General features: G+C 40.1%; 2 protein-coding genes across 2 annotated transcripts; both read right to left on the bottom strand.

Annotated features, from left to right (window-relative positions):
* Positions 1–1,957: 1,957 nt before the first annotated feature.
* asmtl (acetylserotonin O-methyltransferase-like) lies at positions 1,958–8,913 on the bottom strand. The gene is made up of 15 exons (XM_063497989.1): positions 8,861–8,913; positions 8,064–8,174; positions 7,369–7,500; positions 7,233–7,280; positions 7,061–7,125; positions 6,907–6,971; positions 6,586–6,694; positions 5,933–6,260; positions 5,665–5,862; positions 4,128–4,290; positions 3,836–4,026; positions 3,625–3,757; positions 3,399–3,539; positions 3,154–3,276; positions 1,958–2,755 (listed from the first exon to the last, which is right to left on the bottom strand). The coding sequence occupies exons 2-15, from the start codon at positions 8,154–8,156 to the stop codon at positions 2,550–2,552; spliced, it is 1,995 nt and encodes a 664-aa protein (XP_063354059.1). The 5' UTR covers positions 8,157–8,174; positions 8,861–8,913; the 3' UTR covers positions 1,958–2,549.
* A 2,517-nt stretch (positions 8,914–11,430) lies between these two features.
* On the bottom strand, positions 11,431–15,079 carry p2ry8 (P2Y receptor family member 8). Its single transcript, XM_063499201.1, has 3 exons — positions 15,011–15,079; positions 13,269–13,582; positions 11,431–12,924 (listed from the first exon to the last, which is right to left on the bottom strand). Exons 2-3 carry the CDS (start codon positions 13,553–13,555, stop codon positions 12,225–12,227), a joined length of 987 nt encoding a protein of 328 aa, XP_063355271.1. The 5' UTR covers positions 13,556–13,582; positions 15,011–15,079; the 3' UTR covers positions 11,431–12,224.
* Positions 15,080–15,526: the final 447 nt, after the last annotated feature.

Raw genomic sequence — 15,526 nt, 5'->3', positions numbered from 1 at the left:
ACTCATCTGTGTTTCACAAGCCTGACATTCTCCTACTACACAGCCATTTGGTCTCACTTAGTTGTCTTTCAAAGGATCTCCTCGGGAAAGCAATATAAGTTCTGGAGTTATTAAATCAACACAGGCTTTCATAATCAATATGGAAGAAAAGTATTGTAAGTATATAGTGCATTTGGTGGGCATTCACAATAAAACCTCATGTGATTTACACTCCGTGTCATATTTGAACTCGAGTCCACCCTCCCTCTGTCTCTCCCCATCCAAAGAACTAAATCTGAGTAATGGAAATCAGTTAGATGTCACAAAGAGCCTGAGCCCAGACTGACAAGAAAATAGCCATGAATAACATGACCACCCTTATTACCCTCCTAGGAAAATACTTAGAGTGGGTTCCAAAATGAAGAGTAATGCGGAGACACTTTCTGTGTCACAAAGAATAAGAGCTATTTATCATGGCCAGAGATATTCCCACATATTCCCCCTCAGCTGTCTGGTTGCCTCAACTGCTGCCAAAAAACTGAAATTCAAGAGGTAAATCTGCAAGGAGTTAAGGGTTGGTGTTATAGCTTCTTTTGATTAAGACACTATACCAGCCAACCCGATGCATAAAAGTCGAATCAAGTTCCCAAACTTAGCAAAATCAGGTGTGATTCTCATAGTTAGCTGTCATTTAATGATGCCTATAAACCTGCATCTGCATCTGCATGTGCTGCTGGAAAGAACAACCAAACAGGGAAATCTGTAGTGTGTGTGCGTGAGAGTGTGTGGCCACATTTCTAGAAGGGTTCTTCAGGTTTTTGATGCCATCTTGAGGAGATTTACGGCTACAGCAGGAAACTAAACCACAGCGCTCATTTCAACTGCAAGATAAATATTTGGGTTACGTTTCCACGATATCCAGTGTCACTTAGCGTTTAAGATAGTCTATTTAGAGATTAATGTCAGAGGATGAAAGTGTAGTCATTATTTTTTTAGAGGGCAATTATAGTCTAAACCACCAAATGTTGTGTTTAACTTGTGAGAGCTTTGATGTATTTGTCTGTTCATTAGCGTGATTTAAATTCCAAGCAAAAGCGCTTTAGGAAAGAGAGGAACAGATTGAAGTTTGAATTCCACTTAGTCAGGGGGGTGTAGCAGTTTTTCGGGGTAAGAGAATGAGGGTCGTGTAATGGATCCATCGAGCAGGACCGTTAATAAATAAATAAAGAAAACATAACTGATGCTTTTCAGAGTCTTTGAGTGAATGCGAACATTAAGTCATGGCCGCTGGGGGAAATCCATCTGTTTACGAAAATTACATCCCACTTAGACATTATCGTTTCTTCTTTAATCATCTCCCAACCATTTTATCCAGACATCATCAGGATATGACACTTCAGAGGTCAGATGCACACGCTCCACCCGCAGCCATCATCCAGCTGACAACACCCCAAGTTTTTTTTTTGGTATGGCAGCTCCACACCGAACGCTCCAAGACAATGAAGACCATTCACGCGGATTTCAGTCCAAGCAAGATGATATGAGGTGGTGCTGATTTTTTTCCTTTCACAGCAACAAAAAAACACATAAGTAGGCAGCGCTACAGACTATTTTCCTCATTATAAAGAAAATAAGCTGCAGACTGGCGCAGGCTTCTAATGACATTTGACCTGAGTGGCTACTCCCTGCCAACATTTCAAACCAGTGGGTGCGCCACCAGAAGGCCAGTTAAAAAAGACTGCCCAAGCCTTGAAGCATGGATGAAACTGGCAAACACAAAAAATGGCTTGTTTTAGGATTAACTTGTACTGCCTGTCAGATCTGATGTCTGCTGGCTTGCTGGACCTTGTGATTGGGGTGTGGTTTTACAGAATAACTGCCACCAAAAAGACACTTATTTTTTAAGGGTTTGCAAAGGATACCTTTATTTTAGTAGTAATTTATAAGGGCTCTAATGCATTATACCAAAGAAGTAGCAGGCTCAAACTGGCAGCCACGGTTTCTCTACTCCACACAATAGCATAAAATATATTTTATAACACAACAAATCCTGTTGTATTCAACATACTCTGAATTAGCTCCACCCTAACCAGATTAAAAAAATTAAATACTTAAATACTTTTTTAAACCCATGTTTAAAGCTTGACATTTTCATGAACTGGACATTGTTTTTTTGTTTTTTTTAATGTGGTATCACCATTTCTACATGCCAGTGCTTCTTCAAGCAAACAAACACGAACAAAGCCCCCGTGTATTGTGGTAAAATGATTGAAAGCCACAATGATTTATTTGCAAAGTTTAAATGCATTTTAATGGTTATGAAAGCTTTAGGGTCACACAGACCTCCGTGTTTGCTCAACAATTCAGCGATCTTACAGGTGAGAATTTAAAACACATTCAGGATTATGTGTGTAAAGAGCACACATGAAACACTTTAAAACAAAGACGTCTTTTATTGGTTATCAGCTAACTGTTTTAAAGAACCACAAAAGAACAGTCCTGACTCTCAGTCCTGATGTTGGCAACGGTTACCTACAGCATACACCTAAATGTATACTGTGCATGTAGTGTTAAGCTTTGATGCACAGCATGGCATCCAGGAGGTTGTCTGTATGTTTGATATGCGCTGTGACGAAACCGTGGCTCTTCAAAAGCAGCCTATATTCAGTTGCGCTCCTCTGTTTCCCCTCGCTCATGCTAAGGGCCTGCAGCAGCCCACGACTGGGGCCCCTTCTGTCTTCATCCAGGAAGATCTCGCTTAGCAGGAGTCCACAGCCTAGTAACATGATACATTAGCAGACACAGAACATCAGATAACAGATTTGTACTCTCTTTTTGCTCTTTACATTATAATGTTTCCACAAAAAAAGTATTGCATAAGCAAGGCAGCACTCTGACTTGGCTTTAAGCTTTCGTCTTTTTCAACATTGAGCTCTTTGTAACAGCGGTTCAGAACAAAGACATTGTTAAACCCAAACTAACCAGCATCTATCGTTTTACCACAGCATGAGAATCAATCGGTCAAATCAGTTTCAAGCATCTGCAGAAAAAGTGCTTGTGAAGAATGAGAATATTATACTCAGCATAACCAATACGCTTTCTGTTTTAAGCGATGTTGGCATTCACTGTTCAGTAAAGATAAGAACTCAAATGAGTGAATATAGCTTTACAAACCTGCTGTGCATGCATCTGCGATTTTACTCAGCAGTATATGCACTTTCTCATCAGGCAGGTCATGAAGAATCCTCGCCAGGATATACAAGTCTGCTTTGGGTAATTCGTCTTTTAAAAAGTCTCCTGATCATAAAGAGAATGAAAAAAGCCCTCAAATTAATCACAGACTGAGTGGAATTTGTTGGCATATTTGTCACTCTGTCTAATATGATCCAACAATCATTCAGTGTCACAAAACAACTGACCTGCTACAAGTGATACCCTGTTGTCTGGGTGCTGTGGACGGAAAAATTCATTCAACTCGACAACAGCAGGTAAGTCAAACACTGTTACAGACAATCCAGGATGAGCTTCGGCGAACTCATAAGCCAAGGCACCGGTGCACCCTGAGACAGCGAATTAAGACAAAAGATGTAGAACAGTGGTTTCATATTCAGTGACAAGCTGTAACGTTTTGCATTCTTTTCTTACCTCCGAGATCACAGGCTGACTTATAGGTGGAGAGGTCAAATGCTGTTGCTATGGTTCTCCCTGTAATTTTTGCAATATTGTGCATGGCCTTCATGAATCTCAGTTTGCCTTCCCGACTGCTGGAGGAAGTATCCTTTAAAGAGAGAAGGTGAGTTTGAAAATGCTCTCACCAGCACCGCAGATATATGACACAGAAATCAGAGATAGCCACCTGAAGCATGTGCTTGCTAAAGGCCTTCTCACGCTGGCTGGTGCCCTCCTGCACAGCACTCTCAAGGTGGGAGAAAAGTGGCCACATGGTTTCGTTACAGTGCTGGAGGTAGCCGTGCAGTGAAAACGGGGCATTTGACCTCAAAAAATCTGTGGCCAGATCTGCGTTCTCATACACTGGCTTTTGGCATGCTAACAACAGAGTGACAGCAAGATATTTCCAAATTAAGTATTAAATGCCTGCTGCTGAAGGGAAAAATATCATGATGCAATTAATAAGAGAGCTGGCTAACCTTTCTCTATACTCTTCAACAATCCCAGAGATACACAGGCTTCCAGCAGACATTCGGTCCCCTTTGCAGATGCTTTGATCTCCTGGGCCACCTGTGCTGCATCCAGCCCAGGCCGGCTATGTAGCAGGTCAAACAAACACAACTTGGATGCTGTAAAAAGTGCCTGCAATGTTTTTGGAAAAGTAGAAGAGAGTGCAGAAACAAAGTTAGCTTTTTTTCCCTTTTATGTTGATGTGAGATTGTTGTTAAGATAACGAAAAGCATATGCTTCCTGGTTCTTCAAATAGTAACACAAACATTTCTATTCATAGCAAAGTGCATCATTTACTGTATTCCACTACAGCTGCATACCAGTGAGCTACCATCTCAACTAAAAACTATTGTTCTCTAGTTCATTATTTACTTTTTTTCTTTAGAGACAAACAACAAGATCAGCAACAATCTGTGTGCTAAATGTAAAAAAAGTAAACAGATATTGCTGATGTGTCCCACATCCAGCTCATAGTTATGGATGAATGAACTGGATTTCTACCACGCATTAAATAACACATTATGATTGCCTGTAAAGGTTTGATAAGCATCACTTTTTCTATTTTTTCACATTTTACCACAATCATTCAGAATATTCAGAACTTTGAAAGCCTCGCTTGATTTGACAGGCATAAGCCAAAGCAGTTCAGGACCTGAGAGGAACTTCTCCTTTCTACTGACAATGACTTTCAGAAATAGATTTAGCAAACACAGCAGTAATCTTCTACTGTACAGTGCCACCTTCTCAAAGTGGAAACTTGTGAACTTTAGTCGGACAGTCTCGTAAGCAAGTAAAGCAAAATCTGGGTAAGACAGTCATTTGAAAAGCTGGAGTATTCAAACTGAGATTTTTGACAGCAACCACCACATGTTTATCTGGAAGAAACTAAAATAAGCAGCATTTAATGGAAGAAGAGCAACTTGCCAGCTGTTAAATACAAATACGTGGGTGGAAAGACTGAGATTTAGTGATGTGTGGGAACTGGTACCACAGGAAACACTATGCACATGTGAATGTATTGCACTACATATCAAACTTTAAATGCAATTATTCCAGTTTTGTTTACCAAAAGGTTTTTAATTCCCTTCTTTTAACGTCGAAAACCCAGAAATGTGTTGTAGCTCAATATTTTGCACAAACCTGTATTTATTATTTGCTTAAATCTCTGTCCTCAAGATTTGTGGTCACCTTAAGCTTCACAGGCAACTTGCAGGGTACACAGGAAGTCACATAAACGTATCAAGAAATATGTCAGCACATATCTCCGTGCAAAACCACCGCAGATTGGTTTCACTGATTTGCTTGTATAGAGTGGAAGTTTTATTGTGCAAAAATAGTGAGCTTTAGATGCAGTTAACTCAAGACAACTCAAGGTTTTAAGCTGAGCTACGTTACTCATTACATCTTGTGGAAGCCAACTACACAAATAACAAACACATAAAGTTGACATTTTTTCTGTAAGAGGTCTTTTACAGAAAGGACTTTTTATACAATGGCACTTATTACCTTTGAGGCTTTGAATCCATCCATCAGTTCACAGATTCGCTCCAAGTCTCCTCTTAGAGGTTCAATCGCCTGCCCTCTCCTTGTTATCGATGGTAATGTTGCATTGTCATGAAGCTTGACCTTCCTGTTGTCTGTATGTTTAGACGTGCTATTGACCAATGTCTGTGAACTTTCACTTTCATTGTCTTCTCTTTTTACCTATGGGAAGATTTTCTATAAATAGTGTCAAAAGGCGACAGATTTTCGTTATAGAGTTATAAAAACAAACCTTATGGGCAGGACTGTCTGTGGGGGTGATCTGGGTGTGGAATCTTTGACTGTCACAGGGGCTGCTTGGTCTGGGAACGGATGAGTTGTGGCTGGGCAGAGCCTGTGAGCTGGAGGGGGGCTGGGTGGGTACTGAGGTGGGGAGACTGTCGCTGCGGCTTGGAAGGGCAGACGTGCTTTTCAAAGAGGAAGTACAAAAATTGTAAATAAGGTCTAGCTGTTTGCAGAAGTGGTTGAGGGGGAAACCCACAACATTGAGAAAGTCTCCATGGACATACTCGACCAGCATGCCACCCAGAGCCTGAATACCATAGCCACCAGCCTTGTCCCTGAGACACACACACAAAGATTTCACTTGTACAAACACATGTAGGCAAAGATCAATAAACACATACTATAAATGATCAGCTGTTTACTGGATGCATTCTGCAACAGTTTCACACTATTTCTGAACTGAGCAGAATTGTCATAGTTTGCTGACTCGTGTCAAATGGGACAAGGCAAACACAGCTGGAACAAAATCAGGCATCAAAGTCCAAAAAGCAACAAGTTCATGAAACTCACAAGCAGTTAAATGACCTCCATTGATCGAATACTTAGAAAGAGTCATCAATAACTGTTACAAATGTGAAAAGTTAAAAAGATCACACTTACATGGGCTCACCACTATCAATGTACTCCCACAGCATATCTTCTGAGAGATCAGCAAACTTCACTTTAGTTTCTTCGTAGAAATCTACCAGCTGGTAATCGACTTCTTCATCTTGAAGGCAGCATTGAAGAAATGAAAAAAGAGTCGCAAGACAGAATTGCCCAGTAACTTCTACATATTTATGGCAGAAATGTTTCTCTTACTATTTTTGCTTAAAAACATCTGTGCTAGGGATCTGTAATAGGGAACTGCTTCTTTCTGAATTTCTTTCATTTTACAGAAAAATAAAGTACAAGCGTGACAGTTTCTGAGTCTGTACTTACTTTCTCTTTCATGGCAGAGGACAATAGCTACACCAGTGAACACACTGTGCTCTTTACCACTCAAACTGGAAGAGAAAGACAAAATCACCATGATATTTTTTTCCATTTTATGTTTTTTTAATGTTAACTCTGAATGTTTCCCATTGACACAGACCTTGACAGCATCCTATAAGCATCATGTTTGTCCACTGGTTTTTCCAGAATCATGCCATCTACAGTCTGTGAAATAAACAGTTGGCTAGAGTGAATAAAGAAAATCTTACATAAAACTTTTTACAGTAGCCATTAAGAAAATGCATTTGCTTTTGTGCTTTTTTCTGTCTTACCACAATTGTGTCAGCCCCAATAACTATATCTGGAGTCTTCAGGTGTTTCTAAAGCAAATCAAGACAAAATGTTCTCAGTGATGACACCTGACTGGATACATTCTATTATTTGTCATAAAAAAGTAGCTTATCTTACAAAGGGCATCCTCCTGGCTACCTCCAGGGCCTTCTGTCTGGCTGTCTCAACAGCATACTCATAAGGTGCTTTGAAAAGCCCTTTATCGAGGGTTTCCTTAAACCAGGACGGCACAACCTCGAAACGTAAACCCTGACAGATAAAAGAGGACAAAGCAAAAACAAAACACTTGTTATATTTAATAGGACTTACACCACTCTTATCAGATTTACCAACCTATGAAAAATCCAGTCAGTGTGGGGTTTCTTAAATCAATAATCCTTTAAATTAAGTGTAAAGTAGTTCCTTCACTGAACTAGCTATACACATTTTTATTTGACATGGCTTTTCTAGCTGTGTCAAATAAATAAAGACCTTCAATTTGTACCCAATGATTGATTTGAACTCTGTTATTTTTTCTAAATTTTGCTCTGTAAATCTGCTCTCTTAATGTGGATTTGTCTGCTTTTTATACTTTAATACAACTGCTAATTTTTAACCAACACCATAAAACTGCCATGTTTTAAAGAACTTAAAAATCAAATGTCTTCTCCCTTTTTCCTTGTAGTTCACCCATTATAATGAACCAGACTACATGCCAGGGATGATGATGAGATGATTTCTTACCTACTGGTTTTACACATTTACACTGAGTCCTATTGTGCAAACTCAAACTACATTATGTGAATATACGGAATAATCAGGAAAACGCATACTGCACTGCGGAGAATCTCAAGTCTTCTAGGAGAAGCGCTGGCCAGCACAACCAGTTTACCAGCAAGCTTGGAAATGACTGGGTTCAGCACCATGGTGGCCTTTAGGTCGAACTGCCAATAAGGTGAACAGAGTTAAACATTACAGATGTGTCCTCTGCGGCTCCCTAATCAGAGCTAATGTTATCATAACATGAAATTAGCTCTGATATTTAAAAAAAATATTTATGTATTTTACAGGATCCAAGTTATGTTTGTAAACTGTATTTTAAGATTTAAAGAAAGAACAATTCTCGCCTCTGAGCATATATAACACGAGGATGTATTGCGTTCACGCACAATTAACAATGATCTTAAAGAATACAGTGAGCATTGTAGAGAAATCCCCACTCAGTTGCATAACACCTTAGCAAATAATTTATTGCATAAAGTCAGCAAATAAAGACAACTTCACATTTCAGAAAGCAGCGGGCGTAAGTAGCGTAGCATTACACAACACGTATATTTTACACAAGACATTGACAGCGTTATGAAACTCGACGAAGACAGTTCACAACACTAAAGATCTGCTTTAATTACCCTGCTGTTAGCAACACTAATTCATTTGAGCTAACTTGTGCTAGTTTGTGGCTAGTTTAAAGCTGCGGAGCGAGAAGAAAGAGGAAAAAAATAAACAACGAGTGAACAAAATGTTACTGCAACGTTTGGCGACCGAGTTCACCCCAAAGTGACACGGTTAAAATCTCTCATGTGTTCACTATTATACTATAGTACATGGATATAGCAGCTGTCCCTCTTACCTGTACAACTCAGGAAACTGACAGCAGGACCCGCCTGCTGCGACGACCCAGCGTCACGACGCATGCGTGATGACGTATATAAAGTAGGCGTCTCCAAGAAACGCACACCAGTTCCACCAGTAAACTACTGCAACTACTTACTACTACTACTACTCAGGGCTGGACTGGGACAAAAAATCAGCCCGGGCATTTTGACTAGTGACCGGCCCACCATGGTATTATAGGAAAAGCCATAAAGCCTTTATAATAAACTTAAACCTACACCATCTTCCCTATCCTGGTATTCTAAACAATACTTAGCAAAAAATATAAAACAATCTAATTTATAATTACATATACCTAACTAATAGGGTTGCCAACTCCCAGCAAAAAAAGAAAAGAAAAAAAATAGGTTACCACTCCCCCACCCTCTGCCTGAAGATGCTTAATTGACAAAACCGATTTTAATTTAATGCACGTATAAAACAAATGCACAGAAATCTATTATTTTTCTCCAGTAATTAAATAGATTCAACATCTTTCTTCAACAGAATTGCAGACTGCACAGATGGTACCTTCCCAAAGGAAAGAATACTATAGGGCTTTGGAGTTGACGTAATGCCGCAATGCATTGTGGGAGCGCGGCGCCATTTGAGAAGGCCACGAATCAAAACAAACACACTGTGTTGGAAGGACGACTGCCCAAACCATGCTTAAAATCAGCTCAAAAGTCAAAGGACTGTATCGAGACCGATTGCGCCCGGACGCCAAGAGACGGTACTTGGAAAAAATAGCGTGCATTGGTAATGTGGACCCGTATGAAATACGGCAGTGGAGTAGAAACCCTGAAGACCTACCGCCATTGTCCTACCCTGATACCTTCTCGTACCTTGTCTGTGGAGTCAGCGCATACACGGCGAATCATTTTCGGAATTATAAATCCCTGGAGGCGCACATCTAATTCACAAACGGTTGGGTACAAGATTTGGCCGCTTTTAAGCCTCCACGTTGTGAGTACGTTGATCATATGACCAACATACAGCCAGAGGTTGCACATAACATTGACTTCTCCTCAGCAGCTGCTCCAAAAATTGCTCTAGATGAAAACATAAACACACCGTCCGCAAAAAAAGGCAAATTCCACTCATTACTCTGGAGAAGTTGTCACCGATAAGCTACTCCATAAACAGAACAAAGTTCTGCTGCATCACACATTAGGATGTTTGTTCTAATTTTCTATGACCTCAGTGCATTGAAAATGAAACTAAAAGCCTATAAAGAGCTACATGAATTTCTTTAGAACTTACCGGAATGAAAATGTCGGGAGCACACCAACAAAAAATGATGGCAGGGAACTCGATATCAGCTCGTGTCACCGCTGCTATCCAAGCCTGATGTCCACGTTTGGTAACATCAGATACATGAGATCCCTCATGTTGCTTCCAGGAGGGGAAATGATAAAAAGAGAGCCCATTTTCCATTTTATTCCCTTCCCGATCGTGAAATCTAACATTGTAACCGACAACACAGCAAGTATGAGCCATAGCTGATGTTTCCGTGTGCTTTCGCTCCTGTAGCCATTTGTTTGGCCTACTAAGGTGGCGGCTCGACCAAAAATCGTGGCCACGCCCCCTCCCGTGACATCATGCTCCAAAGCCCTATAACTTACTAGGGTATATACTAACCTTAATACTTACTGAATACAATAATGGATTTCTATACATTTTAAATCAGATGCAAACTTTGGTTGTAAAATTCAGATAAATATTTAATATAAGCTAGACATTTTAAATAAGAATGAGAAAGAAAAGTATTTCTTTGTGCCCCCCCCCCCCCCCCCCCGCTCCCTTCCCTGTTAATGCCCTACCTGGCCCCCTGGCAAAACTTTGCTAGACCCGCCCCTGTACAGTTACCAGCTGTCAGCTACTTAGAAAAGGATCCTGGTGTTATTTGTCTCTCAGCAACAGTTCATAACTTCCCTTCAACTCATTCATGTCACCTAAAAGGTAAACCTGTTTCTCTATCACCTGTTTAGCTCTGATGATTCAGTAAGGACATCTCCTGGTTTCATTTTCATGTTTCCCTCTCACCACATATCCAAACTGACATCATGACCAGCAGCTTTTACAGCTGTGGCTCCAGCAAACATCAGCTAATACTAGAAATTAATATTAAATAAATGCTAACAACAGCTGATCAAGCTTCAACGTGCTGCTGTTGTTTAGCGCGACCTCCGCTGGATTCCTCTTTCTGGCGCAGAGAGAAAAGCTGATCAGCTGATCACTGATCAGTTTCATGATTGAATTAGTAACTTTCTAGCTGAAGTAGTGCAGGACAAATCGCGTTCCTTTTCACCTCAACTTTAAAGTGCGACCTCCTCGGCTGTAATTGGTCCAGCCCAGAGTCGATCATGACCAACTGGCCAATCCACCACCATTCATTTATATTGTTAAAAAAAGAAAAGAAATAAAACCCCATCGGCCCATAAAAACGAAAAATCACAAGCGGCCAGTCCAGCCTTGCTACTACTAATAATAAAATAAGTAATAATAATAATAATAACAATTTTATTTATATAATGGAAGAAACTGACACACACACACACATATATATATATACATACACAGTACAGAGAAAAGGTATTTAAAAAAATAATGAGATACATTGTTACAAAGTCAAAAACAGTGCGGCTCATACAACATATTTGATTTATGCTACATAATTGCACATGCGACATAAATTCTAAAAACAACTGTTATATGGATGTTTGTTAAAATATAGATATATACATATAAGCTACATCATTAAAACTACCTGCATAAGATTGTGTAGGTCCCTATCAGTCAGCCAAACCATTTCTGGTGCAGTGGCGCAAGGACAAGGGACCCCCGGGGTGTCCTGTGGCTTGTGGCACCAGGCTTTTGCCAGTAACTCTTTGTGCCCAAGTGATTGTGGGGGTCTGTCTTTTGTGGATTGGGATTATTCCAGCTCATGATCAGATTTCTGTCTGGCTTGGAAAATCCACTTAACAAGGGGAAACAGGGTTTTCCACCTATGACAAATGTGCTTTGTAATGAGGTGATAGATTCTTTAAAATAAATAGAAAGCTAATGCAGGGATGATAACTAGTTACCCAAGACACACAGCTGCTCTTCATGTTCATTTATTCTGTTATACACACACACACACAAACAAAAAAACAAACAAAAAAACCCAACTGGCACAAATGATTTTGAGATTTGACTCAAGACAAAGAGCTTCTCTGACTCAGAGTAACCCGCTCTGACTTCCTTTCTCAAGTCTTTCTTCCCCTTTGACCCATTCTTGCTCTATGCTGTGGTGATTGTGGTTTCAAAAACACCTTTCTCTGTGCTCATTCTTGACCTCACTGCGCAGAGTACAAAGTCTCTTTATTTTCCATCTTCATTGAATCTCCACTGCTCAAACTCTGCAGATTTATTATCTCTCTCAGCTTTTGTCTGAAGTCCTTACATGCAAAGTAGTAAATGAATGGGTCGAGGCAGCTATTTAGACAGCTGAAGCACAGAGACAGCTTGTAGGCTGTGTAGATAGACTTCTTATAGTAGAGTCTCAGCACGCTATGTATCAGCAGGAGGATGTTATTTGGACCAAAGCACAATGTGAAGACTAAGAGAACAATGACTGCCAGACGGATTGCTCTCTTTTTCTGGGATGTCTTTGAATCACTGGCCAGCTTGCGTATGACACTGATGTAGCAGAATGATGTCACACAGAACGGAAAGAGAAAGAGAACGAAGACCATGCTGAAGAGGAAGGCTGCCCAGGCCGCCATGGATGGAAGCATTTCTGTCTTCAGTATATCAAAACAGGTTGTAATGTTAAGCTGAGGAACGCGATAGGTCAGGTCTGTCGTCATCAGTGGATACAGAGTGCTCAGGACCAAACCCCACATGACGAAGCAGCTGATAAAAGCAATCAGTCTCTTCTTCCTGATCCGCCTGAACAGCATGGGCCTGACAATGCCCAGATAGCGGTCGATACCGATGGCCATCATTGTCAGGATGGAGCAGTACATATTGGAGTAGAAAACGAGGGTCACAAAACTGTAAATGGGAATAAAGAAGAAATGTTTTATGTTTAATTGCTGGCTGAAGTAAAAAATAATCAGTAACAGGTTCAGGAAAATGAAGTGAATCTTGACTACACTTTCGTATATTTTCTTTTTAAAGATGTGACTACTTTCACTGTCATAGCATCAAGACTGTCACGCTCTGTCTCACTTGAAATATCTGTATAAAATCAGTGTAAGTGTAATAGAAGAAAAGCTGTGGCACATGTATATACCTTGATATATCTATATAACTTTGTTGTCTTCAACGCAAGTTTTTTCTGCAGATTAATCAATAATCTACCTGTCACATTAATGTCCGAGCTTAATAAAAAGTACCTGCACATGTTTGGTCCCAGATTCCATTGATATCCTTGGAGCTGGTAGGAGATCTGAAAGGGCAGAGCAGCACCGAGAGCCATGTCGGTAAGGGTGAGATTTATCATGAAGATGATGGAGGGAGACTTGGGAGAGGTACGGAAGAGGAGAAGCCACATGGACAAGCCATTTCCCACCAAGTTAATGCCGGTGATGAATATGTACAAAATAGAGATAGAGATGGCGGCGCCAGAATTCTGCAGAAAGTTTATCGTGGCGTTGTCTAGTTTGCTGGAATTCACCGTCATGTTTGAAAGCGAGCGGTCTCTCGTCACCTGTGTGCAAGGGTTCAGAAAAGCCTTGTGAGGTTCACAGAAGACAAGTCAATTTTTCACAATATATGTACCCGGCCAAAGTAACCAAGCTTAATTAATGACTCCATTTCACCATTCCTTAGTGCTGTACCCTGTTTGGTTACATGATAACAGCTTTTTGTTAACATCTGAACAGCAGCCATGGATGAGCACACCGAATGGATAAACACCGACACTGCTCTCGCCCACACAAGCATTGGAAACCACATCACTTGTTCCCAACAATGAAAGTGTAAACACAATCTTAACTCAAATGAAAATCACAGCACAACTAAAAAAAGAGAAAAGAGATAAATCAGTGCAGAACTGTCCTGGTGACCAAAGTGTCAAAATCAACTAAACTTAGCACTAGTATGAATAAAGTTGCATACACAATTTAAAGTACAGTTGGAGGGATTGTTTGCACTGACAGCTTGCAGCACATCTTGATGTCCTGCATTTCTCATACATCAAAATAAATGACTGAGGGAAGAAAAAAACCCTCTCATCCTGTCTGAAGTGCTGTTACAAACAGTATTTTGCTGCAGAAAGACGAATGATTGATCTCAAGGTGTGAAACAAATACCTTTGCCCTTATTCCAGGAATCTATTTCTGTGTTGATGTTCGCGTGCGAGCAGCACATGTGTCGGGTGGAGTTTTCACACAGGAAAAAGGTATGCATGATTTGTGGTGCAGAGTGCCAACTGTTGCTATGGCTTATTTTTTTCAATCTTGTGAAATGCTCTGGGGAGCTGATTTGTAACTTGTAGCAAACAATATCCTTAAAAGGCGTAAAACCGTAAACTGAAACGGCGAGACGATGAACACTACAGCAAAAGCAGTGAATACAAGCACTTTTTCCTCACACGCCATGGCCCGCATGGCAATCGTGGTGAACAAAGTTACCACATTACAAAGAAAGGTGAAATCTACAGACCACCAACTTTGAGTCATTGAAAGTTTCTTTCAGTTTTAAGCAATGGGAATTACGTTATTACTTCATCGCTGTTACTGTTAGTGACGACAACACCATTTTGGTAACTTACCCTTTTAAAAAAAAAATTTTCATTTCCTGAAAACTATTTCTCATACCACTATAAAGGCACATTTTTACTACTATGTTCTTCAGAATTATATTTTAACGTTACACAAACTCACTCACATTGCCTCTCATGAAATTTGTTCAAACTGTTGTCGCGTCAACGCTATCGTAATCGTTTCTTTTTTTTTAAACTTTTAACTAAAGCACATGTATTTAAAAAAAAAAACATCATGTTGAATCTACTATTAGTGAAAAGGTAAAAATGAATACAAACCATCTAAAATAATAACAATAACAATTGGGCTTGTTTTTATTCAGTAACACACTAGGAAATAATGCGTACTGTATACAAGAGCTGAGAACTCACCTTTGCGAACACACGCTGAAGCCGCAAGTTGGCATGTGAGTGTCAGTTATAGATGGGTTACAGATATTGTGACTAAGGAAGGCTGCTAAGGAAATGGGGGTTTGAACTTATGGTGCCAGAATCGCAGGAAATGGATCATGTGACAATCTTTATCCTACCAACTGCACTAACGGCCACCCATTAGATTCAGTCTTGGAAATGACTTGCAACAAGGCAGACATGTGTGACTCACCTCAAGCTTACGAGCACACGTTTACTTGCCATGCTCCCCCACATGCTCGTCTTATTCCTTCCCATGTTCGCCATAATAACTTCAGCTAAGACGCTCCTGTGTAATCAGTTATTTAGTAAAACATTGTGTGACCGAACTCTACTGAGAGCTTCTACGAAATGAGACTGGAAATGTAAAAACCCACTATGTTTGTGTACAGATTTATAGTAAACTTCTGAAAGTCTTTGGGAGTTCCCAGCATGTCATAGTGTCTCTTTCGCTTTTGCTCATTAAGTAAGATTATA

Source organism: Pelmatolapia mariae, linkage group LG16_19 (assembly GCF_036321145.2).
Source record: "Pelmatolapia mariae isolate MD_Pm_ZW linkage group LG16_19, Pm_UMD_F_2, whole genome shotgun sequence".
In the NCBI taxonomy this organism is placed as follows: domain Eukaryota; kingdom Metazoa; phylum Chordata; class Actinopteri; order Cichliformes; family Cichlidae; genus Pelmatolapia; species Pelmatolapia mariae.
Note: the sequence above shows the minus strand (reverse complement) of the source record. Positions and strands in the feature narration are given on the sequence as shown.

What these genes read in the sequence shown, in the direction of transcription:
- asmtl (XM_063497989.1), bottom strand. Translation starts at nt 8,156, where the DNA reads ATGGTGCTGAACCCAGTCATTTCCAAGCTTGCTGGTAAACTGGTTGTG. An exon ending in ATTGATAGTGGTGAGCCCAT is followed by an intron (nt 6,261 to 6,585) that starts GTAAGTGTGATC and finishes TGTGTGTCTCAG; the next exon opens with GGACAAGGCTGGTGGCTATG. An exon ending in CAGACAGTCCTGCCCATAAG is followed by an intron (nt 5,863 to 5,932) that starts GTTTGTTTTTAT and finishes ATCTTCCCATAG; the next exon opens with GTAAAAAGAGAAGACAATGA.
- p2ry8 (XM_063499201.1), bottom strand. Translation starts at nt 13,555, where the DNA reads ATGACGGTGAATTCCAGCAAACTAGACAACGCCACGATAAACTTTCTG. An exon ending in CTGGGACCAAACATGTGCAG is followed by an intron (nt 12,925 to 13,268) that starts GTACTTTTTATT and finishes TCCCATTTACAG; the next exon opens with TTTTGTGACCCTCGTTTTCT.